The 25,583-nt window shown below is 47.7% G+C and overlaps 2 protein-coding genes across 2 annotated transcripts; one reads left to right on the forward strand and one right to left on the reverse strand.

The window, feature by feature from the left end:
- Positions 1 to 21,968, reverse strand: fam49bb (family with sequence similarity 49 member Bb). Its single transcript, XM_040167492.2, has 12 exons — positions 21,827 to 21,968; positions 16,574 to 16,665; positions 9,870 to 9,952; positions 8,695 to 8,816; positions 8,191 to 8,296; positions 5,548 to 5,687; positions 4,365 to 4,442; positions 2,331 to 2,447; positions 2,169 to 2,248; positions 1,956 to 2,082; positions 1,420 to 1,490; positions 1 to 783 (listed from the first exon to the last, which is right to left on the reverse strand). The coding sequence occupies exons 3-12, from the start codon at positions 9,940 to 9,942 to the stop codon at positions 720 to 722; spliced, it is 978 nt and encodes a 325-aa protein (XP_040023426.1). The 5' UTR covers positions 9,943 to 9,952; positions 16,574 to 16,665; positions 21,827 to 21,968; the 3' UTR covers positions 1 to 719.
- Positions 21,816 to 25,581, forward strand: eef1a1l3 (eukaryotic translation elongation factor 1 alpha 1, like 3). The gene is made up of 8 exons (XM_040167490.2): positions 21,816 to 21,941; positions 23,439 to 23,657; positions 23,739 to 23,918; positions 23,987 to 24,283; positions 24,355 to 24,505; positions 24,622 to 24,878; positions 24,971 to 25,205; positions 25,308 to 25,581. Exons 2-8 carry the CDS (start codon positions 23,514 to 23,516, stop codon positions 25,415 to 25,417), a joined length of 1,374 nt encoding a protein of 457 aa, XP_040023424.2. The 5' UTR covers positions 21,816 to 21,941; positions 23,439 to 23,513; the 3' UTR covers positions 25,418 to 25,581.
- The last annotated feature ends 2 nt before the right edge of the window (positions 25,582 to 25,583 follow it).

Consider the following 25,583-nt stretch of genomic DNA (forward strand, 5'->3'; position numbering starts at 1 on the left):
TTGTAGAAAACAAGAGTTCTCGTTTTAATTTCTCCAGCATACATGACATACTGTCCATTTACAGTACATACTCCCAATTTTAATTTGATTTTGCACACATCACAGTTTAAAGTTTTCAAATGAAAAATACAACACAACTATGAAAAAATAGGACATATGCACAAATTAAAACCTATAAAAAATATAAAACCAGTACTCTTAAATCTCATTTTGACAGGTACCATTTCAAAAACAAAAACATGTAATGCACAATAAAGCAGACAAATTAAACTGAACCATTTGTTTTTGTTTAAATAGAAGGAAAAGACAATTTGTAATCATGCAGAGGATGTAATATTAAATAACGAATCAAACAAAAATAATATATACTTCTCTATATATCTCTCTTTTAAATTTTCAAGTCAAAGCACTCCCGTCCCTTATAGAGGGAAAAACAAGTGTGAGAACACCAGAGGATGCACAATGTTTCCATTAGCTGCCATTGTCGCATGGCCTATTATCGAAAACATTACAAACCGGCAACATCTTTTTGGCACAGAAAAAGACGTTCAGAATGGCAGTAGCATTTCGCATCATAAAAAGAGGGCGGAGCTATAGCTCTTTTTCCATCACAAACAAAAATAAAGCAACGAAAACAAAACATTCTGTGCACCGACATCAGTCAGGAGAGTGGCGTCCCCCCCAGCAGGGCGTGAGGCTAGCAGCTGTAGCAGCGCAGTCTACTGCAGCATGCTCTTGATAGTCTTGTTGGTTGATTCATCATTCAGATGCTTAGTTGTGTACCTGCAGGTGAGAAAACACGGCACCTCAGTTCAGTCGATTCAAAGTACACAAAGCGTGTAAAAAAAAATGTCTTATTTTTATTTTTTTAAAGTGCCGTGGCTGAATCTTCGGCTGATTCGAAGAACGCGGATGTGATGCGACAGACAGACTGATTTATTTATTTAATGTAAAATATGAATCTAAAAGTAAAAGGTAACTACAGCCTATTTCAATAAGTAAAAAGGTATAAAGTATTATAAAAACATAATTTATACTCTTTCAAGAACAATTTCTCCCCTCAGATCAGGGATGGAACCTGGAGACGTCTGCATAAGAGTGACATCATTTGGGAGACTAGAGGCTGATCGGGTGGGGGTGGGGGGAGGTGTCAGATGTAGTCGGCCTTTCTGGAGAGGCTGTTGACACCCAGCGCCGGGCCACAGCGGACTGAATCCCGGCTGGAACCGCGAGGACAATGAGTCACCGACGCCTCCCGGGGGAGGAGAACAACCCGAGAGGTCTGTGCTGCTAACGGGGAGGCTCCTTTTCAACGAGAGACACGAGTGTGGCTGCAATCGCAGCACGCAGTGTGTGTGTGTGTGTGTGTGTGTGTGTGTGTGAGGGGGGGGGACACAAATTAATTTAAGAATCGCTCACCTGAGAGCGTTGAGAAGGCCTTCGACGCTGTTCGGAGGCTGATCTTTGAGGACTTTGATGCAGCCTTTCATCTGCAGAGGAAGAAAGGCACGGTTGGCGTTATGTAGCAGGCCGGTCAATTCTGTATTTACCACCGCGTGTGTGTGTGTGTGTGTGTGCGTGTGTCAGGGAATCATTGTAAACTGAGAGGCACGTTCCCGCTAAGTCAATGTGCTGCAGAATCCCTCTTTGTCTATTCTAGGAGAGATGTTTGCCTTGAGGGTTCATCGTGGAGAAGGCACTGAGGTTATTGTCAAAGGGATGCAAGGAAAAATAACAGACTAAACAATTTGTTTACATCTTTAAGACCCTCCCTCTTCGGGAGTCATGAACAAATGCAAAGGAAATGTTAATGATTTGTGCATAAAACATTTTGTATCAAGCAAAGATTTGTGAATGAACACAACAGCCCAAAGTACAAAAGGGACTTACAATAAGCGACTTAAATAAGGGTTTATATGCAGGATCTGAATACGTCCAAACACGAGCGTACTCACGTCGATCTTGGACGACTTTGCAAATGCTCCTACGGGATGGACGTAGTCGTACAGGATGATGACGCCGACCATCACCCGCAGGCAGAAAGACACCGTCTCCTCGCTGGCGAAGCGGCTGCGGTACTCCCTGAAAGGAGGCGGAGCAGCGATTGAACACAAGAAGGAGAAGAACAGGAAGTGCGGCGGCTCTCGTCGATGCGGCGAGTCACTCACGGCGTTTCCAACATGACTTTACACACAGTCGCCATCGTGCTTAAGCAGTCAGTCGTGTTCTCGATGGGCAAGTTCTTGTTCTGCAAAGGGACGAAAAGGAAATGAGGGGATGTTTTCACGTGTGCGTCTCAAGTTTTCACCGCTTCCTTCCGTGAGTCTCACCTCGGAGACAAACTTCGTTGTGCCGTCACTCAGTGCTTTCAGCATGGGCGTGGCATCGGCGTAGAACAGGGATATCCTATTGGCCAGTTCATTGTTGACTTCGTTCTCGCCCTCCGCCTGAAAGATCCGTCCAAAAACAACGACATTACACTTATATTCTGCCTCTTTCTTGCATCTCCTCGGGTCAAAAGGTCGGGAGCAGCAGCAGAACGTCAGAGGACTCCAAACACATTTAACTCCAAACACACGCCATTAAAACATCCATCCTCAAAAACTCATTCTCAACAAGAACAACAATCATCATGAACTCGATGAACCAAAAACCTTTGTGATTTCTGGCTTGTTCACAACAACTGTAAAAGTGTTTTGTTGAATGTTTGTGGTTTTTAGTTATTCTGGCAATCAACCGCTACCTACTTACTTAATATTCAGAGCTTTAATAAAAAAAAAGGTCTGAATATTAAGTAACCCTGATTTACAAAAGTGGAGATTTGCTTGATTTGAATGTCTGCCAACAGAGATTATATTATCACTCTTTACAGAAATACATTTCCTACAATAAAAAGATGAGTGACATCTGAAAGCCTTTTTTTTTTAAAGCTGGTTCTTGGAAATGAAGATTGTGTTTTTAAAACACACAATGGGCTATTCTTCTCAACCAGGTCTGAAACACAAACAAATATCTCCAATAGACGGCACATTAAACAAATTGAATTAAAATCAAATCATAACGGAGAAACACTGACATAAAGTACATGAGCGAGCCCTGCTGCTCCTCCCGTTTGTTCCCAGCTGACTAACACAATCTGCTGCTTTCCAGTCTCAGACAGACATTAAAACACCTGGTGGCTCACAAAGAACAAGGTGTCTCTTGAACAAGCTGCTCTAAATGTGTCTGCATATTCAAATAAGATCATTTCCTGCTTTTTTTTTCCTCCCCTCGCCACGAGAACACTGAGCATATGAATAATCTTCCCCCAAATTTCAAACCAATTCATGTTTCAACAAATGATGACACGCGAGCTCACACAGAGCGCGTTACCGCGGGGACGGACGCGTTTCATCTCAGACGTCTGAATGATTGCGCCGTCTGAGCGTTGACTAAAACGCAGCTCGAGCTCCTCTTGAGCAGTGACAGGTCCTGACGACAGCTTGTCTGGGCCCGTTTGCCTGACGGCACAGTCTGGTTTGCATAATAGAACCCCATCAGAAGGTCAGAACGGAGAGCAGCTGCTTCTGCAGAGAGAGAAACTCTGCGATCTCGCCGTTTCCTGCATTGGAGCAGCTCTCGAATGCCCCTGAAAGCTGCTGATCAAAGAGGCGGATCTGCGTGAGCAGAGGGAACGTGTCCTTGAATTTCATATGAAAGCTATTATCGGTAATAAACACAGGGGACATCAGACCCTTAAATAGCGTGATGGCACTTAAAAACACAAACAATACCCCAGTGGAGGGGACGCGGGCAGGTCTCTAATCACCGACCGCCGTCAGTGCTTTTATTGTCTTGGGTGTCATCGTCTGCACAGACTCCACGTTGAAGTGGAGCCAGGCGCTTCACCTCTTGAGGGATCGGGCCTCGCTACCGATTCAGGATCTGCTCAGACTTTGCGTTTTGCGAGACGCTTCCTGCCACCCCCACCCCCCCACCTCCCCACCTCCCCTCCTTCGGGGCTCTAACAGTCTGCAAACGCCATGCAACATCCCTGCGTTCTGCCCGAGCAGGAACCGTAATGAGAACTGATGGCTTTAAAATCAATATCAGGTCCCAGTGTAGACGAAGGCCAGGCCAGCGCCATGGAAACGTTCAGGAGGAATATGAAATTACAGACTGCTTGAGCCCTGAAATGAAGATTATTCTATTAAAAGAAGCCCATCACTCGTCTCTGCTGAATCTAATGATGGCTGACGTGTCTGCTACGTCTGTTCATCACATCCATCACAGCCTTGCTCCTCAGCAAAGATACTGCACGTATGAGCACAGAGAGAAGTAAAAGCGATTAGAAGTTATAATTCGGTCAATTGTGACGTGCTCACCGGTACGTTGTTGATCCGCATCCGGCTCAGCGTTCTCCTGTAGTAGCTGAAGTCATTCTGAATGGCGGGATTCGTCATCTGGGGGCGGGATGCAATTATAGTTTTATTTGCTGAACTGGATTTGAATCCTCTGACACTCACCACCCCCCACCCCCCCCTTTTACATCCCTGCTCATCCTGTCAGGAACAATTTGGTTATTTTGCTGATACAGTCGGGCGGTGCATCGAGGGTCAACTACGTCAACAAAAAGGTGTAATTGGACTCACTATGAACAAATGGAAGCGTGCGATCTGGCATCATTAGCAGTTACTGCCTCGGAGAACAAAAATATACACAATAAATTACTGGACTCAGTTAACGTCCTTCACGTGAATGACCTGGTTTCCCCGTGAAGCCAAACTGAACCTCGACCAGAAGCCGGCCAACCAGAGAGCTTCTTCACCAGCAGCGAGAGCTCATCATGTGGTTAATTATCCTCATTCCTGTACGAGCCCGTCACATTCAAAGCTGCACTGGCAGCAGGCTAATCCCGCTACAATAGACTGGTACTCTGTCTGTGTCCGCTGTGTGCACCAGGAGAGACAGGCTCCTCCATCAGGGAGGGGCCGCCCGCCGCAGACGCTTTAACTAGGTCAGAAGCCCGCGTACGCGTGTGAAAGATTGATGAATAGGTCTGGCATGCCACCTTGCACCCCCTACCTTCATGTTTTCATCTTGCCAGGCGGAGTAGTGGGCACTAATTGGGACGTTGAAGCAGATCGCCCGAAGGTATTGGGGGTGTTTTTATTCTTTTTTTGGGGGTGGGGGAGGGCGGTTTGTATCTAAAGGGCGAGGTTGCAAGGGAACCAGTTCACCCACTGTCCAACCACATGAGTCCTCACACAATCATGTTTTTGACAACGGGCAGTCGACCATCACTCAGGACAACAACTCTTTCCCGGCTATGAGCCTCGTTAGCCGTTTCACTGACAGCCACTGCATTAAACAGCAAAGTAGTATTGGGATTCTAATTAAATGCTAATCACAGGCTCGCTGGCTGCAGCTTAAAACTGCAGAGGAAAAATCAATTCGGGGGCATCAGCAGATTGTAGGCCGACTAAGAGGTCTGGCTTGTACCACAGGAGAAGAGTTCATACATGCATCTAAAAAGGGAAAGTGGCGTTTTGAGAGGGACGGTCGTACTTTTAGCTCATCAAAGCGCAGTGTGAAGTGCAGGATCTCCGCGAACTGCTTGGCCAGCGCCTGCTCCCGCTCCAGGTGCTGGGTGGAGTCGTGGTACGTCTCGCTGGTCAGAGCTCCCAGCAGGCTGTGCAGCGCCGCCTCTGTGGACGAGCCAGAGAGACAGATAGCGCCTCATCAATCATTTATAGCTGCACGACGACAAGTCTGGAACAACAAAATGTCATTAACTACCACAAACAACAACAACAACAACAACTTACAGGTCATGTAACGTTGATTGGTTCATTCGAAATACAACAGTTTAAATCAATAATGAAAATAAAAACATTGGTCAGCGCTGAGACTGAGGTCTGCTGTGCATCCCAATAACCGACCGGCAGAAGCATCACAAACACAGCAGAGTGGAGGATCCGCAGTTACACGTGTGACCAGCGGGCTGCGGCCCACAGCTGAAGCCGCCTGATTAGGATGAGACGGATAATGGGGCAGCGGTGGTGTCCAAACTGCCCAGGGCCAGTCTGGACGAGAGGGGGAGGGGGGAGGGGGGGCGCAGGGGGTGAGCCAAGAGGCTTTTCCTGCTCAGATGCAGATGAGACATGGGACTAATTATCTCATTGGCATAAAATGAGGGGGAGGGGTGAACGAGATTTCACTCAAGCAGGATTATACTCATTGTTTTGACAATAAGTAAATACAAAGCCTGTGCGAGGCCTCGACATAACATACCAACAGCCCGATAACAGCCCGATAATAACGAGGAGAAGATTAAGGGAGAACTTCCACACAGGAAAAATTCTCATCCAAAATATGGCTTGCTTTAAATAAAAGTAAAGATAAAATAGAAAAGTTGGACAGCCCAGAGGGAATTTCTATTTATAGACTCAGACAGCGAATTCAGTCTAGACGACGTAGCGAGGCTTTCGATAATGACATAACCCGGACGATCCCCCGTCTGAACGATTTAGTCCAAGTGTACAATTCTTGTTGATCACATACGACGACGAGCGCGTCAACAAAACCCGCTGAAGAGCCGAGTCAGTGGAGATACACTTACTCGAGATAAGGGGGAGGGGACTCGTGGGAGACGGACAGTTTGCCGCCGGTGCGCCGCAGTAAATTGCACGCGTTTGCCATCCGGTAACGACTCCCATCTGCTTGGGGCGGCGTTTTCAGCTGATTAAAAATAGCCTTAGTAGTGCAGTTTCTTTGCATTAACACCCCCTCCACCCTCTGCCCCTCTACATCGCTGTCAAAACACAAGTTAAGAAGGAGCTGCTCTCAGGCCTCTAAATGAGCCACTCTAGCATGTCGGGGAGTCGGTGGAGGGGCGGAGCTCAGGGAGACGTCTGATCTCCTCAGGTCACGGCAGAGCGGGCGAGCAGAATGCAGGCGCTCTACTCGCTGAGGGGGGGGCGACCAGACTGACTGACTCAGATCTGTCTCAGTCAATAATAACAATCTTTATCTTCATCAATCAATTGATTGTTCCTGTCGATAATTCAAGAAATAGTACTTTTACACACACTTTTTTTTTTAACTAATTTGACTAATTTCAGCTTCTGACTGTGGGATTCTTAATGTCTGTTTCACATTCTTGTAAATGTGTCCTGTGATATGCAAAGTGAGGCATCCACACTAAAAGGAAAAAGCTCTTCTTTGTGTTATGGTGCTGTAATGAGGAGGACACATGGGGGCACAGAGTGTAGATTGTTTTTAACTAAATTTACATCGTTCCATCAGTCTTATTCTTTGTGTCAGAGCAACAACAGGTAGTTGAAGCCGGAGAAATCAGTCTCTGCAACTCAAAACCAATTGAATGATCGTCCCTCCATCCTGAGTAGTGGGGCTCTGCAGCTCCACCAGCCTGCACCACAAGACTCAGCTTCACCCTCACGGCCCCCGAAGCCTGAAGTCAAGGCATCAAAATAGAGCAGTGGCCGAGAATGGGAGGTGGCCTACTTAGTTACATAACAGCCCTCCCCGGGCTCCCAGTGCTCCCATTGACTACCCTCCCCACCGCCACTGGGATTACGTCGCCGAGGGCGTCAAGGCATGGCGGGCTCCTACCCCCCTCCACCTCCCCCCCCCCACCTTCCTGAGCCTCAGGGTCATAAGAAGATCAGGGAGCAGTAAGCCTAGTCCCCCTCCAGCCCCCGCCCCCGAATCCATGCTAATTAAACAACCTATAGCCCCATCGTGCAGAGGTCAGTGCACAGTGCAGCGCAAGCAGCAAGCTGGGAAATGCACCACTGTGGGGGTTTTCAAAGACTGTTTATACAAGGATGGGGTGCATTGTGTGTGTGTGTGTGTGTGTGTGTAGCTCACCAGTCAATATTGCAGATGCTAACAATTAGGGTCATGTATGGAGGTTGTGTCACCACATTTTTTTTACACATCTGCTTTCGTCCTTTGGCGTCTGGTACTTTGTGCTTCAAATGACACAAACTGCAGTAAAATTGTTGACAGCTCCAATTATTGCACATTTGGGTCTCGCGGCGCCGGTGTCACACACAACGTTGCTCCTGTTTGAGGAGCAACCCCCCCCCCCCCCCCCCCCCCACAGGACACCTCAGCTTGTTCCACTTGAAAGTGTCCCGCATTACAAACGGTTTCTTTTGAGAAGCAGGAGAGAGAGAGCGGTACCTAATCTCTGGGAGAACTGAAAGAACTTCTTCAGTCTCCCCACCAGAGGAACTACAGCCGCCCACGCCTTCTCCTGCAGCGCCTCATCACTTGGACTCTGGATCGCCTGGAAATATAAAACACAGAAAAGAAAAAAATTAAATACAAGTTTTAGAGAAGGAGCCACCCAGAAGTCTGACAAAACACTACAAGATGAAAGATGGAAAAACCCTGAGGTGAATTTCACAGCTAACTCGCAAACCAAATGGTCTGCAGCAGAGTTGCATCGTGGGTAATGTAGGTGCCAGTTATGACAAGCAATAACTCTGCCCTTGGCTTTTTCCACTCTCCACCATGATTCTGATAAGTGGGGAGGGCTCTTTTGAAATGGAATAATGGAAACAAATGTTGACTGAACGGTTTAATAATCTGATTTAAAATCTCCCTTTGACCCAAGCGTCCTAACGCTGCAGCAGCTCTGTGTCCTGCCTCCCGTCCCCAGGTGGATTTGTGTATCGGGTGCACCTCTCTGATCTCCTGCCCGGCTCCTTTGTACGCCTGCAGCTCGTCCAGGATCCCCTTAGCGTCCTTCAGCACCACGTCGACCTGCTCCCACACTTCTCGCTCCGCGTCCGTGGGCCGAGCATCTGCAAAGGCCGGTGACAACAAGGTCAACGTGCTGCTAAAACCACATTCACACCGGGCTCAATGTTCAGCAAGTTTTAATTATGCAAATGAAAGTTCAGAGAAATAATCTTTCCAGCGTTTCCCGTTTAGTTTCGACGCCGCCCACTTTCCTGACTGAGGAGGGAAAATAAAGCGAGCTAAGAAGACGAATGAAAGGAAAAAAAGGGTTATGCTCTCACTGCACAACAACTCGGTGTAGAGACGGTTCACTTTCAGAGTTTTCTTTTTTTGGTTTGAGAGCAATGAGGAACGCGATGAACCTTTCCTATCACCTGAAGCAAGAACACCTTGCCAAGAGTGATGAATGTAAACTCCTGCCAACCTGCAGAAGTGTCTAAAACACAGCTCATATTGACAGCAGAATAGTCTTTTCACTTTTTATATTCTGCATTTTAATTGATCATTAATATTTAAATATCTATATACATCTAAATATAGATATACATGTGGCGTCAGCCTCGTGAGCCATGATTTCAGCCATTTGAAAAATGCATAAAACAATGCTGAGAATGTGGTAAACTAGGAGCAAATATTGAGTGTTATTCAGTGCTCATAAAATAAGCCTAACTTGTTGGATATATAATTGCAATGTACCTTTAATATATAATTACCTAGAAACCGCGTGAGCGGTTTGAGGAATTGTTTTCTCAAAAAAGGTACGACGGAGTCTCTGGGTTTGCCAAGTGTGAGAACACTTGGGTGCAGGATGAAGCCGTGTGGAGGGGCCTTAGGCGGTGCAGCAGCTGAACTTCAGTGCTTTATATATTTGAGGAGGGGGCTCTGCTGCAACTCTGCCCTGATTGATATTCTGCACACATTCCTACATGGAAGGGGCAGGTTGACGGAAAGCGCAAAAGCTCTTGTGGTAGACTTCATTCTCTTGCCGCTGGGAAGAACATAGTGTTGAAGATAAGTGGGGGTGGGGGAGACTCAAGTTTCAGAGCCGATAAGGGTATGGGAAGACATTCGTGTGATCGATATCAGGAGAGTTCAATTACATGAAAAAGACTCACTTTCAAAATCCAGGAAAAAATTGGGCTCCTGTTCCAGATCCGTGCAAGTCAAAACTTTCAGTAGGTTCCCCATGTTACGATACCTGCGGAGGACGAGAGAGGCGGACGGGTTAATGGAGGAATGCGGCGGGTGGAGAGACTCCACCTCGCGCCGGCTGTGCTTCACTGCTCTGGTGTCTGTGCGGACCCAGTGGTGCCCCAGATGTGCCCACAGACACCAGAGGTCCCCTTGGACCCCCACCCTCCCATGAGAGCTCCCTCGGCCGGGGCCGAACCAGATGTCACGAGAAAAGGTCCCCAAAAATAGAAGAAAAAAAAATTGAAATAAGTTTCTTCCCAGAAATTGTGAGCATTTCCAGGCAGTCGTATGTAAAGTAATCATTCCACAAGCCCTGCAGGGGAATCAAGCCGTTTATCGCCGCAGAGCAGGACCCATCTAACGGTTAAAAAAAAAGGAAGTTGCAGAAACGTGAAGAGGACCCGTTTGTAAGGTCTGTAGTTTGTTTGTGTGTTAGACCTTGTCTATTTAAAAAAAAAAAAAAAACATCATCCTCTGCAGAAGCAAACTGTCTTCAGGAATTACACAGCATCGATATTCAATATGCCTGAGTGAAATAATGGGGTACAGCAGCACTTTATATATGGGAGTCTAAACAATATAGTATAATAAACATTTGCATTTTATTCCATGATTCTATTCCATTGCTCAGGAAAATTAATCTATTTCCACAATTTGTAATAAACTTAATGATTGAAAGAATTATTGAAATTGTTTATACTTGAATCATCTCAAAAATATTTGTACTAGAGACTGAAACCAGCCTCAGCTTCTTGTCGATTAATGCATTCAAGGGTTTTTAAAACACTGTTGATTATCAATAGATGGTCCAATAGCAGAGTTTACACGAAGAAAACAAAGCACTTTGCACCAGTCGGCACTGTGGTGGCTTTCCCGAATTTAACCTTCGGTGACGGAGCGGAGACGGGATGTGCTCCGAGAGGGCGGAAGGAGGGCGGAGGGCGAATAGAATAATGACCGAGGTTAAACTTTGGCGGGCAGATGGGATCCCCGATGAGTGACGGGGAGGCGGGGGGCCAAAGTGACAGACGAGCGGTGACAAGGTCAATCATGTGTACACAGGTAATATTGGGAGACAGGGAGGCGAGTACTCACTCGCCAGTCCCCAGCAGAGTGCTTTTAAAATGCAAGGCAGGTAGTCAATGGGCGCATTAATGGATGTTGGAGAGGGAAGCAACTCCTTCTACATGCGAATGCTTCCTCTCACAACACAACGTGATCCTGAAGAATCTAATTCAATATTTGGTCAGCAACATTAACAACAAGGCAATTATTAAAGAAAAAAAAAATCTTCATACGTCCATCGTGGGTTTATGTTTATTTGCCCCGAAAGCCGCCGTGACTTCAGCCCCTCATCCGACCCAGAGACCACCTGCAAAGACCCACCTGCCTCGCCTCCCCCCCCCCCCCCCCACTAACGTGACCTAAATGTCTGCCAGCGCCTCGCTGTCTGTCGGCGATCCGGCCTCAGAAGCGTTGGGAGCCGTCACTGGCCCCACCCTGCCGGGTGATGTGGGCACTGCCCATCCTCGCCAGCCCTCCCCCTCCCGGTCCTCTACCGCCCCCTTTCAGCCACTCGCAGGGCCGAGGCCGGCTGGTCTGGCAGAGCTGCCCACCGCCGCTTAAGAAGGAGGTCATTTTGAGGACGGGGATTTGTTTGCCGCATTTCACAGAAAAGTTTGCAAGTCCTACTCTTCCAGTCAACAATCATTTCCAGATGGCCGAAAAACAAACGGCACCTAAAAGATGACAAAGTGTGTTGGCAACTGAGTAACTGGTTGCTAAGCGATAGCGTAGTAAGTGACCCCCCCTCAGTCAGTGCTGGCATGTCCAGGGCACCACAGAGAGACCAACGACGACAGCCTTGTTTTTGTTTTGAACCCCCTAACCCCTCCCCCCCCCCCCCCCACTGAGCCATCGCGTGCTCGCAGCGAGGGAGGGGGGGGGCTGCTTCTAAGGCCAGGGGCAGAATCTGTCAAGCAGGAGCGCGCGCAGCTCTCCGATTGGCTAAGCTGATCTACCAGACAGCTCGCTGTATCCATGGAGCCCCAAAAATTTTTTGGTACCATTGAAAACATCGCAGCAGCCAATGAGCGGCGAGCTCGGGGTGAGGAGCGAGTACAGTCGTAGTAGGCATGAAAGTACATGCATATATTAATACGGCTGAGGTAATGCACCAAAAACAGCGGATTAGTCGGGGGGGCAAAGTCAACTGGAGACATATTAAATTCCACTACTAAGCACTGAGTGATTTAATGTGATTTGATTTTTTTTTCTGTTAAGCTCAGCAAATTACCGTCATTAATATCATTATTTTAATAAAACTAAAGAAAATATACGATAATGATAAAATGATTACATTTTAACATCAGTGTTATATTACGATACATTGTGTCACTTTGCTTGAAATAAAAAGGGGGGGATTTATAATATAAAAAAATCAAATATTTGCAGACTGCAGCTGATGCAAAGAGGTTGAACCGTATCTTGGTGAAGACACCAAAACAGTGCCACGCCCATGCAGCAGCCTGACCTGCGGACGGCCCGGCCTTCAGACGTCTCCCTGCCGGCCCTTTGATAAGCACGCACGCGCAGAGGCACCGCCCCGCCGAAACAGAGCGCTGCGCCATCAGTCCTGTAAGAGAGAAATGATAAAAGAGCGGCCCGAGGGGCTGATGGCTCACTGATGCGGGCGAGGGATAGTGCTGACATTCCACTACGCGGCTGCAGCATGAGGATCCACGTGCCCTGCTGCTTTACTACGGGAGAAAAACAACGCCCTCCCCTTCCCCACCCCCGACGGGGCTCAGACGCAGCGCGTCACGCGGGCCCCCGGCGTGGAGAGGCTGAGACGGAGCTTGCCCGGGGTGTGTAGGCGGCGGGGGCGGAGGGATGGGGAGAGGCAGCATGTGCGTTTTCTGTCTGAGATTATGTGGGTCCAGAAAGGAAGAAATACATATCCCATTTTTATTTAATCAAAAATACGTACTACGCGTAGGTAAGGACGCGTGCTGGGTACTATAGCGTGTGTGTGGCTGGGGAGGGACGGGGGGGGGGTGTCACACTGCAGCAGAGGCGCGCTGAGCCAGGCAGCTTTAAACTTGACCTAGATTCCCCGGGTGACACGCCACATCGCATTAGCCCACTCGGCCAGACCTGGACCCGCCCCAGCGCGCTGACACTGGCCCGGCCCGACAGGCAGAAAACGGGGGAGCACTTCCCAAACGAGGCTGGGATGCGCCCCCTCTGACCCCGTGCCCCCCCCCCCCTCACCCCAAACCCTTCTCCTGCCAATCCAACCCAGCTGACTAAAAATGTCTCAAAGGGCACATGGCGGGGAGCGAAGGGGGCGTCTGCCGTTTGTTTGTTCATGGAGATGAACTCGATTGCCTCGTGGCCACGCCTCCGTATTTTGGGCGAACATCAACTAATGCCCCCGTCACCCAGATTCTGGTCAAGTCGAAACAAACCTCGCATGGTGATTAAATCATTACAACCGGCGGCGATACACGGAGTGACGTCCTGTGCCCAGACGTCTCGTTTCCCTCCCGTCGCAACCACGCGGCGCCGTCGAAAACCCTGAAAACAAACTCCCGCATCAAACCCGACGAACCCCGATCAGCACAAACCAACGCGAACAAGTTAAAAATCGCCGGTTTGTGATCAGGGGATCAAAGTGGGAGCGTCTCATCCTCGCCGGCTAAGCCCCTCGCTTTGGACGTGCACCTAAAGAAGAAGTTGGGGAAACCATGGCAACAGGCGCATACACAAGAGTCAGCTAAAACGCTCATTGAAAAACGGAGCTCCATGAAGAGGCTCTTGGCTCTTCTTTACACCATCAAAAACATGCCGACAGCCCAGATTGATGTTCATTTTGTATCGATGAATTCAAATGAGGGAGAGAAAAAAAAAGGTTCCTCCAACACCACAGGGGCCTCATATGATCACCCAGAGTGAAGATGCTGCTTTAGTCCCAAAAAAAGGCAGCTATATTTTGTGACAGATGCATCTATAAAGAGCTGTGAATGCAGTCATTGGTGTTTTCAGGAACTCTTTGCTGAACATCTGCATCAGCAAGAAGACCTCCCCACCCTGCCCTGTCCTTGAGCGTCCTCAGACTCCCCTTCCTAGGATGTGTTAGGAAGTCATTATGGGTGGGGGGAGGGGAATTGAGTCACCGTCGTCCGTCCGTCCCTCCCTCCCTCAGGGCCGCTGCCTCCTAAACCCTTTCAAAAACAAAGATCTGCCATTCTCCTGCTAAAACAGGCCCCCGAAACCATCATTACACGGGTGACCTTGTGACTGACTTACCGATGTCACCGCAGCCCTAAATCACACTCTGCTGACTGAGCTTTAGGGAGGAGCAGTCAGGGGGCACGTTGCCTCCTATGAAAAGGTGTTGAGCCCCAAATTAAAGCCTGACTTAATCTGAAGAAACAGGAGCGTCACCTTCAAATGTTTGTTTTTTTCCTAACAGGATTTTGGGTGGGGCCCTGTGGAGGGTTTAGGATGGGCGAGCAGTGTCACATTGAGGACAACCAGAATCTTCAGGGAAAGAGAGCAGTGCCACCGTGAGGATGCAAACTGTCACACACACACACACACACACACACACACACACACACACAAGAATGACCCCTGGCATCATCAACAAGTCAGCGTCAGGGCTGATAAAATGTGCAAATATAAAAGACAATGGGCGGGGGTTATAGTGCAATGTCAGAGCGGGGGAACTGTCACTCACTTTGGAATTTCGAAACTAATAACAGCAAAGGAAAGGAAGCAGCTCTGATGCGTGATGTGAGAGCACCCTCCAGTGGTCACATGCAGCCACTTCAGGGTAAAAAACATAAAAAATTAACCTGACATTTCTGCAGACTGTTATTGCCATGTTGCATACTAATCTCTGAACATCAAGGCTTTGCAGCCCCCTGATGTGCTTCTTAAGGGAACCGGGGCAGGAAGTAATGCCGTATCAGCCCTCCAGGCGAGTGAATAATAGATAACCGAGGAGAAGCCGGGAGCTTTTAGCTGATATAACAAGCCACTCTACATATTACACCCGCTCGGACATAACGTCTCAAATTACCTGCTCAGCGGGAGAGGTCGAGAGGGGCCGAATCATCTGCCACATGCCGAGTCATGAGCGGCACGGCGGATATTTTATCATGCATTCTAAATAGTGAACAGACCCAAAAGACAACCCTTTGTGGAATATTCAAATCGTAGACATGAAAAAGAGAAAATAACATTAAGGCCGAGGGTTGGATGATCCAATTCTAGGGCTATAAATCTAAAGAAACCAGCAATGTCTTTTGCGCAAAAGGCCATGATCTGCACTTTTATCACAATACTAGGCTTCACCACCAGGGGGCAGTATTGACCCAGTTATGATCATTGCAACAAGATAAGAAAAGCTTGGCCTCCGGCTACGGTACCACACCTCCCCCTGGCTTAGCGTGCTTAATCCGTCCTGTATACATGTATGAATGTATATTCACACCAAACTCGTCCTGCTGCATTACCTCGTCTCCATTTGTAAGCTCCTCCCCTGTACCGCCACGGACCCGTGTACTGCACGCCAACTCAAATAGCTTGCCATTCAGGCTATTTTGGTGAGTAGATTTGAATACTAGGGCACCACAGCAGCAGCTTGGTGTTAGCGCACACACACACACACACACACACACACACACACACACACACACAGTGAGCCTATGTACAAACCACCTGAGGCTTAGCTGTCAAAACGGAGCAGCATTCCAGAACCACAGCTCAGCCATTGAAATTATAGCCGTGTGTGTCATGGTAACCATCTCCAGAGATGCGGAGGAAAATACACGGGGGGGAGGGGGAGGTGATGGTGACTGAAGGCAACCTGAGAGCAAAAAAACAAATTCCTCTTATCGTGCAATGGAAAGACTGCTAAAATACACTGGTCTATAAGTACAACAAGGTAAACGATTATAAAAAACAAATGAAACCGGTGAAATGTACTTGTACAGAAATGGGGCGTCTGTGGTGAGAGCCGAGCGGTGACCCTGTGCCCCGCACTTACATAAACACTCAGGCCTGGCGGGGCAAAAGGAAGCTGGGAGCACCTACATTACTCAACTCCTTTTTATGGCCCACAATGCACTTCATTTCCTGACCAAGCATTACACATACACCCAGAGCACGGCACATTAGGGCTATAATAATAAATAATAATAATAGGTGCTTACATAATGAGATGTCTACTTTGTGTCGGTCCACTCCTACGCTTCTTTGATCACAATTTAACATTACAGAAGGTGACAGTGGACGGAGAGAAAGGATTTTACAGGTTTTACGGTGAATATTAAGTGCGTAGTCTCATTTTCCCTTCGGACTGCAGGAGTCTAAGACACCGGCAGTTCTGGGGAGGTTTGACTCCACCCCAGCTGGGGCACAACGTCCACAGGGAGTGATGTAATGTTAAATACAAAATAACAGCGTCCCAGTTAAAGACGAGACCTGGATTTATTTTTCTTGCGGATCTGAAAGCGGATGCAAGATTTCCGCAGAACAATAGCATTTTGCTATTTCAACAATCCTTTAAAAACAAGCTCCCATATTGAAAGTGAGAGTCGGCGTGAGGACTTACCAGCAGAGGAGCTGTGAGGCGGTCGGTCAGGAGCAGGGAAGCCCGGCCTGGCAGGTGGCCCCGGGTCACAGTCCTCCACCAGAGGTCAGCCCCTGAAAACACCAAGAACAACAGGGATGACGATGGAACAGACTATTTCAGGGGATGAAGTGTTGCATTTGTAGAAAACACACACACACACACAGCATTATCAGTGGAACAAATTGTCCCCAACAACACCGCTGCATGCAATAACATTTATACCATCTGAATGTAGGCCCTCTTTTATAGTAAAATGACACAAAAAGGGATCACAACCCAATGCACGCAATCGTGCCCTACCTTCATTGTGAAACATGAGCTTATTGCAGGTTTTTTTTTTGTTTTGTTTTTTAAACATTGGAACAAATGGGTGGTCATGAAAAAAAACAAAAAACACACACCACTTCCTATTGTGCAACACTTCCTCTGATTCATTACAGGGTTTCTTCCTGCAAGAGCTCCACAGCACAACGACTCAAACACGGCTCCACGGCGGCGTCCGCTGCTCAAGATTTTTGTAAAGTTGTAAGAAAAGATCTGATCCAAAACACATCTAGTTTGGAAGAGTCCGCCGCTCCGTCTGACACAGCAGCGAGCGAGAGGTAGACGACTTCCTGAGAATAATGGAGACGTTTATAAGTCAATAAAATCAATTATTCTAGTCACTGGTGCACGGAGCATTTCCTTCCTGCGAGGACCAGAACGTGCCCCTAATCCACTGCAGCTGACGTGCCACTGGGGACGATCTGTGGTGACATGTGTAGCATCATGGGAGTCAGCTATGCATACTGCCTACAGCTGGGGGGCCACAGCATAAGGCCAAACCCTCCCTTGAACGAGCACATAAGGTTATAGGGGTGAGAGCGCATTGGCAATTCAAGAGGGAAATAAGGCCGCCGTGTGTTTCTCCAGGAAATAAACTCAACAAAACACAGGCAGGATGGAGTCACAAGCAGTAAAACAACAAGTGCATTGTTTCCCCGATGGAAAAGGCTGCATTGATGGAACGATTAGAATTTTTTTTTTCTCCCAGAATGAATCCTCATTTAACACCAGAGTTTTGGAAACTTTCTTTATATCCAAAACAAATGTGGTCTAAATATACAAGAGATACATTTGAGGAATCGAAAACAAGATTACCCATTGAGTTTGAGTTTGCTTATTTAAAAGAAAAATGCACAGCTCTTTCGGCAGCTTAGAACAGCCTCAGTTTTCTCTGTTCCAAAGGAGCACAACGTCAACCCCTAACAAGTGAAACCGGGAGCGTTGAAACCCAAGTTGCCATGACAACTGTCTCCACTGGTGAGCGAGCGCCGAGGACGGTCTATCCATGGAGCGCAGCCGAGCCTCATCATTAGGAGAACGCGGGTCGGTTACGTGGAAATCCTCCAACTGAAATGTCACCGCTAATGACTTGTTGAGGGCCGCTGAACGCTTCACAGCAAGTGGCTCACCGTAAATACCGTGTTAGTGGGCAAACTGTCCTTCGGTCCAGGTTTCCACAGCTTTAAATTTGATAAATATGATGGAACTAGATGAAGTAGGCCTGTGTGACATATTTATTTATCCCCATTTCACATCCATTAATGAACGCACACAGTTGTGTGAAACAGTCGTACAGGTTTCTGAGGACGGCGGTTTGGTGCGTGGGCAGCGCACCAACGGTTTCATGCAAAATCTGAATTTCCAGCATGCTGATCTGCCATCTGTGGTAACACCCCGCTCTGCGTGTCCGCCGACATGTAGGCGGACACGTGAGGATCTCACGCCTGCCCGGTGCAACACGCCGTCATTTGATCAAAATAATGAATTACAACTGCTGTTAAAGAGAAAATGTCTGAGACTGTTTTCGGTGTGTGTGTGTGTGTGTGTGGGGGGGTGGGAGGGGTAGCGGTTTTCCCTTTGAGCAAGTTATTCAGGGCGTTATGTTGCGATTTTCCATACGCAGTCCACTCTCCTTTTGCACCACCTCCACTCTGCACATGGAGCAACACATGAAAGCATCCTGTCAGAGGCCTGCTGGCCTTCTTATGATGTGCATGCTTAGGGCTTCGAATAAGCAAACATCACAGGACGGAAGAGAGTGTTGAGAGGAATGCTAGAGTCTACCAGCACACACACACACACCATGAGTATACAACTCGCCTCCACAGCTCCTTTCTCTGCTTATTCAACAGGAAAGACGTTTTGCTAACCAACAAACTTGAATAAATCTGTGAGCCGGCCCAGCAGCAGAGAACCGGCATAATAAACATTGAACCTAGCCAATGTACGCGATATCTGCTCTCTAATAACTCAGCCGTGTGAAGAAACGGACAGGACGAGTTGGGGGGGGACGCAACGTCAGCCTTTCCTAGCAAGTGATTTGTGCAATGTCATCTTTTCAGCTACGATTTTCTTAAGAACAAGAGCGGACACGCCGTGGCGATGCAAGAGGGAGTGTGTTCAAACGAGGTTACGACAATAGCACAGGCAAGTACACGAAAACGCAAAGGCCACAATTTCCACACAAAGTACTGCAACTGTAAGTAAAATGCATTTAAAAAAATCATATTGTTTCAAACAACAAAGTGTTGGAAACAAAGTGATGCTAAAGTCACTGACTCGCCAACTCATGCCGCGATAACGGTGCAAGAGCAGAACGCTGAGGGCCAGAACACTTAAAATACAGTTGTGGGCGGCGGCCCGGGCCAGAGGGGTGTCGGTTCAGGTCTGTGGTGGTTTGTTGGAATTAAAAAGCGGAGCGTAAAAAAGGTTCAATCGTACATTCTCACTCTGGACTGGAAAAGTTGGGATGCAGCCGACGGCAACAAAAGTACGAAAGTCTTTGGACCGTCGCTGACGCGGCGGATGCACAAAGTGTCACAACAGCACAGCGGAACCACACAACGCTGCAACAAAGGCTCAAGATGTTTCAACACTCGCCGCGGGAATACAGGCAGTGAGTCTGACGGTCAGCGGGGGCGCTGACCGTCAGACTCACTGCCTGTATTCCCGCAACCCAACCTGAAGCCGCGGCTCCGTGCCACCGGGTACCTTCAGGGGTCCAAAGGACGGCTCTGGACGTTCCAATGAAGTCAGCAACCATCCGAATGAGATAGTCTGATTATGTCTGTCTCATTTTTACATTTAGATGAACGATATTTATTTTTTAAAAGGATGAAAGAGAAATTGGTTTGCGTGTGTGACGAAAACAAACATCAGAGCATCTTCGCCCGAGGTCACTCCTAAGGAGAACTCCAGGAAAACCGCTAAATTATTTACATTACACCGCCTCCGCCCTCATGTCATCACACCAGCTGCAGCATCAACAGCACGGCTTCCTCAGAGTTTGTTACGCTAGCAGATTCGATTCACAAATCTGCTGCTTTTGTTATTCAAGCCAGAATTGTTCAAGCTGGAATTATCGGTTTCAAGTATTTGACTGGGAGTCAAACGCTTTGGGACTAGATTACAACTAAATATTTACATGTGAAAGACAAAAACATGAAGATTTGCTTTGTATGGTACATTACACGTACGGTTTCATGCCTCTACTTGCTTTGCACTGGGATTCATGGAGGGAATACATCGCGCCAAATGAGCCATGCTCCCACTTCATGCTGGTTCCAAACCAGGTGCATGTGAGAAAAGCTCCCACTGGTTAGTTCCTGAACCCATGAAACACCAGATCTCACTTCCCTGTATCACAGAAGGTCAGCTATGGCGAGAAACTAACTGCAGCAACTTTTAACTGCAAGACATTGAGGAATCAGACCTCCATTAGATCACATCTCTTCACATCGCTGCAGAAAGAGTAGGAGACAAGTCGTGCCACCTCTCAAAGTCCCACTGCCACTAGCGAAAGGTATTTGCCAAATGTGCAGTGGCAGATATAAGGGAGACACGTTGCAAAGAGGACAACTCAAATAACCTCGAGGCAGGTTATCTCACACAGAAACTCTGGGTTCCTCTCTAGACCGGCTGGCTTTCAGTAAATCAAGGTTGCCTGAAATAAAGGTGCAGCATAACGTTAAAGGGAAAGCAATAGCAGTCCTTTCTCCCATCGAGCTACATCCGTAGGAGCGTCATTTCTGTCATTAAGGAGGTAAAAAGGTCCCGCTGTACCTTTTCGAAAGCCCACAAAGCGGCCCATTGTGTCTAAAGCCAGAGCCGTGAGACACAAATTAAATGCAGAGTTGCATCACAACCACGACAGAGCCGCACTTGCCTCACATGCCGTCCAATCGGGCTTTCTGGGACGTTTCACTTCCACTTTCAGAAAGTCTTGCAGAAGCAGAGCGGAAAGAAGACAAAACACACACGCACGCACACGCCAGGGTGAGTCTGTGCAGACTACTCATGCAAACTTTTCGTTTTAACATTGCACTCAAGGGAGGTACCAGATCCTATACAGGGTTGATTTGTTTTCCCAATTCATGCCACTTTACACTTCATTTAATGGGAAAATATAGATTTTTTTGTGAGATTATATCTAATTGATGACGCACTTTTGCAGAGTCTGATTTGATTTGATATGATCACAATAAAGTGAATTAAAAGAGACAAGCAGCAATATTCAGATACTTCAGTAAATGATCCGTTAGTACTTTAACAAGAATAATTCAGCATTTCAAATTACGCTACAAAACCAGTTTGTTGAACCAGTGATCATCTCTTTAAATGACGATCATGCATTGAGGAAAATGGAAAATCCTCATGAGCCGAACCAGCTGTAACCAGCTGTCAGTGGGTGCGATTTCCTCCCGACGGTTCCCCGCGATGCTGCTCCGCGAGTCCTGATCCGAGTCACACGACCGAACGCCGGGAGCTCTGCGCGGCCGGGGACAGGCCGATGGAGCTCGGTAACGCGTGGGCATCAAAACCGACGGCCGGTGCTTCTGAAGCCTCGCGTGAAGGGAGAGCCGCGCTAGCGGCGCAGCCTCGCGCGCACCCAGAGACCGTTGCTCGGAAAAGGGGGAAGTTAACGGCGCATCGAGGATGTGACACACATACACAAACAAAAAAACAACACAAAACACAAAACAAATATCCTCAACTGCCGCGGTTGTATTTCGTAGTAACTTTTAATGCGGGAGAGGGTGTTTTTCACGCCGCTGAAATTCTGCCCCCGGGGAACAGATTTAACGCTCAAAAAGGGGGGCAGACTGAATGGCAACCTGTGGGCAGTAACGGTCGTTAGTTGAGAGGACGGAAAATGGAAATATAAAGCAGTTTGTGTTTTTTTTTTACCTCGAGGTTCCGTGGAGAAAAGCCCTGGAGTCGACGTCTGGACACCACGCGAGGAAGCCAGCGGCACTGACCGAATGAAGAGGAAGAAAAGCGATTTCGCTGCTGCCGTTTCCGGGTTAGGCAACGAGCGTCACCGTGGCCGTCAGACGAGAAAGGGAGCTCGGTTTGCTCCACCTCTGCGCGCGGCGGTGGGGGAGTATTGAAGCTTCGTCGCGTGACTGGAGATAAACCCGCCCGGTCAGCGGAGACCCGCTGATGTGTTTTAACGCCGCCCTTCCATCAGCGCACAGCCGAGCGTTTTCTTTAAAAAAACGCTCTAACAGGGGTTTCAATCGGAATTTGTGAGCATTTGGAGCCGTTAAGGTTCAACAACCTGTATGTCCAACGTTTATTACCTCTACCGAAGGGCCCTTGAGCATAAAGCAAAAAGCTAGTGTAAACCGTAACAAGGCTGTTGGGGGCGCTAACGTGCCATCCACTTTGACCCCACTTTGACCCCAGAGTCACTCACGTCAAACCGCTGGATCAAATGGTATCAAAAAGAACATTTATATATAAGTACACTGAAATACAAATTCGACGTAGTTGTTTTCGGATATTTACATTTTGTGGTGCTTCATAGAAAGACAAATATTGTCGTTTTTACTCCACTAGGTTCATAACTTTTAATTAGTTTGCAGATTCAGATTATTAATATTTCATTTAAATTAACTAATATTTCATAATACATAATCAGCTCAATCTTTTAAGAAAGAAGTGTTTAAAATAGCTCCACCTTTGCCAAGCTGCAATATTAAAGTAATGATTTTTCCAATAATTATAATTGACTACCAGCAATATATGTTTTATATGTTGCATAGTTGTGTACTTGGGGTATATTCTGAATGCAGAGATCTGATGTTCACATGTTCCACCCTAGATTATTGGCATTATGCAGATGAAACAATATAAGGACTAAAAGTACATTTTAAAAAGTCTTCAAAAGCATTGATGTGGAAAATGCGTTTGAATCTCACTTTGATCTCACCCCCAATGGTTCACTCAAAGGGGGACGTGTATTGATGTTTATTGACGTGTAATTAGGTGTAAGGAGATGACATGAGACATTTATTGGAGGGCGTCTTCTCCTAAACTGTTAGCTTTTCAGTTTAGCACCATGTATCTCTTTGTTTTCCTTTTTTATAGGCACTTAGATCTTTAAGAGTTACAAAAACATGTGATGTAATTGCATGCATTGGTTTCCTCTCATGCTTTGCAGCCACTCAGGATTTATTTAGAGGTTTCTTCAAGCAATGACACACCTGTTTGTAATTTAAGAGCGTTTAGTGATCCAACTGACTGATTAAATGCTGGTTGCTGCACATCGATGAAAGATCATTTTGTTTACTTCTTGCTGCTTTTCACAAAAACATCAAATCTGTGAGGAATTATTTTTCAGCATTTAATTACTTTGGTGTTCAAGCTCCTTTTAACACTTAGCAGTGCCAAATATTAGGCCTCTTACCAAACAGCCACTAATTAAGCAGCACACCTGCCTTCAATCACGTGTCGTGTGCGATCAGGTGCAGCATATAAAACCTCCCAGCGGTAACTGGACACTCACATTCCGCAGGAGTATTTGGAAGTGAGCATATCGTCGCAGAAGACTTTCGAGCTACTTTGTTTGGCGAAACCCCCGGATTGAGCCATGGTGAAAGAGAAGACTCACGTCAACGTGGTGGTCATCGGACACGTCGACAGCGGCAAGTCGACCACCACCGGCCACCTCATCTACAAGTGCGGCGGCATCGATCAGCGAAAGCTGGAGAAGTTTGAGAAAGCTGCTGCACAGGTGAGCGAGGAAGCGAAAACCCTGCTGGGGGGGGAATGCAACTGACTGCATTTAAAGACTTGTTTTTATATTCTGTCACAGATGGGAAAGAGTTCCTTCAAATTCGCCTGGGTGCTGGACAAGCTGAAGACCGAGCGTGAGCGAGGAATCACTATCGATATATCTCTGCTGAAATTCCACACCCAAAAATACACCATGACCATAATTGACGCACCTGGCCATCGTGACTTCATTAAAAACATGATCACTGGAACGTCACAGGTGAGCAGCGTGGAAGCGCTGCACTTTTTCTATCTCACACGTGTGTTCACCTTCTATTGTCTCCACAGGCTGACGTTGGCCTCCTGGTGGTCTCTGCGGCTAAAGGGGAGTACGAGGCCGGCGTGTCCAGGAGCGGTCAGACCAGAGAGCACGCCTTGCTGGCGTACACCTTGGGGGTCAAGCAGATCATCGTGTGTGTGAACAAGATGGATCTGACCGAACCCCCCTACAGCAAGGCGCGCTTCGACGAGGTGGTGCGCGGCGTCGGCAGCTTCCTCAAGAAGATCGGCTACGACTGCGCCACTGTGCCCTTTGTTCCCATATCGGGCTGGACCGGGGAGAACATGATCACTGCGACGCAGAGGGTGAAGATTTGGGTGGTTCAAGTTCAAATGTGGCTGCAAACCTTTTTTTGAGCTAACGTTCTTTTCCACAGATGCCCTGGTTCCAAGGCTGGAAATCCAGACAAAGGGAGGGGAACGCAAGTGGAAGAACTCTACTAGAAGTCCTGGACTCCATCCAGCCACCAGTGCGCACGGCCAACAAGCCGCTACGATTACCTCTGCAGGACGTCTACAAGATTGGCGGTTAGGAATCCGGCTCTCGGTTCATTTTTTGAATCATGTTTTCCTGGTAACGGGAGCTGCAGAACCAACATTTTGTCCCGTGGCTATAAAGTGTTTACTTTCATATGTTCCTACAGGAGTAGGCACCGTGCCAGTGGGGAAGATTGAATCTGGTGTCCTCAAGGCCGGGATGACCCTGATGTTCTCCCCGGCCAAGGTCACCGCCGAGGTGAAGTCCATTGAGATGCACCACCAGGGGCTGCAGACGGCTCTGCCGGGCCACAACGTCGGCTTCAACATCAAGAACGTGGCTGTGAGGAACCTGCGGCGCGGCGACGTGGCTGGAAACGCCCAGCACGACCCTCCAGCAGATGTCAGCAGCTTTGAAGCTCAGGTTGGTCCAACTCTGAATGTCCTGCGTAACCTTGTGGCCGTTCCTTTTGTGCTGATTACTAAGTTTTTCTTCTTTTTCGTTTTTAAATGGAGGTGATTATCCTGAACCACCCGGGGACGGTTAAAGCCGGCTACTCTCCGGTCCTGGACTGCCACACCGCCCACGTCACCTGTCGCTTCGCTGAGCTGAAGGAGAAGCTCGACAGGCGCAGCGGCAAACAGCTGGAGGACCACCCGCAGACCCTGATGTCCGGAGACGCTGCTACGGTCCGGATTGTTCCCATCAAGCCCATGTGTGTGGAGAGCTTCTTCACCTACCCTTCCTTAGGTACCGCAGCCATCACGTCGCTTTAAATTTGTAAAAGTGCCAAATCTGTGGTTCTGCGGCGTTTTTACAAGTTTTTATTTTATTTTTTGTCTTGCTCCTCAGGCCGCTTTGCAGCAAGGGACCTGAAGCAGACAGTGGCTGTGGGGGTCATCAAGTCGGTGCAGAAGGACCAAGGAGGAAAACTCTCGCACAAAGCCCAAGTGTGCAAATGATTTACCAGTATATCCTGGTATGGCTGCTTGTGAAAAGTTTTGCAAAATGTAATTTGTGCTGTGACACGAAGTATAAGTTGAGTATTATTCCTGTGTTAACGTTAAATGCCGACATTCTGGTTGGTGAACTTTGGTTGATTACAAAATAAATAATTTGAACTTTATC

Source organism: Gasterosteus aculeatus, chromosome 21 (assembly GCF_964276395.1).
Source record: "Gasterosteus aculeatus chromosome 21, fGasAcu3.hap1.1, whole genome shotgun sequence".
NCBI classification, from domain to species: Eukaryota; Metazoa; Chordata; class Actinopteri; order Perciformes; family Gasterosteidae; genus Gasterosteus; species Gasterosteus aculeatus.

Bases quoted from the DNA above. Each gene is read 5' to 3' on its own strand.
- fam49bb (XM_040167492.2), bottom strand. From the start codon at position 9,942: ATGGGGAACCTACTGAAAGTTTTGACTTGCACGGATCTGGAACAGGAG. The intron at 5,688-8,190 runs GTACCGCTCTCT...GCTCGTCCACAG, and splicing joins TCAGTTCTCCCAGAGATTAG to AGGCGGCGCTGCACAGCCTG. The intron at 4,443-5,547 runs GTACGACCGTCC...TCCCGCCCCCAG, and splicing joins TGCGCTTTGATGAGCTAAAA to ATGACGAATCCCGCCATTCA.
- eef1a1l3 (XM_040167490.2), top strand. From the start codon at position 23,514: ATGGTGAAAGAGAAGACTCACGTCAACGTGGTGGTCATCGGACACGTC. The intron at 23,658-23,738 runs GTGAGCGAGGAA...ATTCTGTCACAG, and splicing joins TTGAGAAAGCTGCTGCACAG to ATGGGAAAGAGTTCCTTCAA. The intron at 24,284-24,354 runs GTGAAGATTTGG...TCTTTTCCACAG, and splicing joins TGATCACTGCGACGCAGAGG to ATGCCCTGGTTCCAAGGCTG.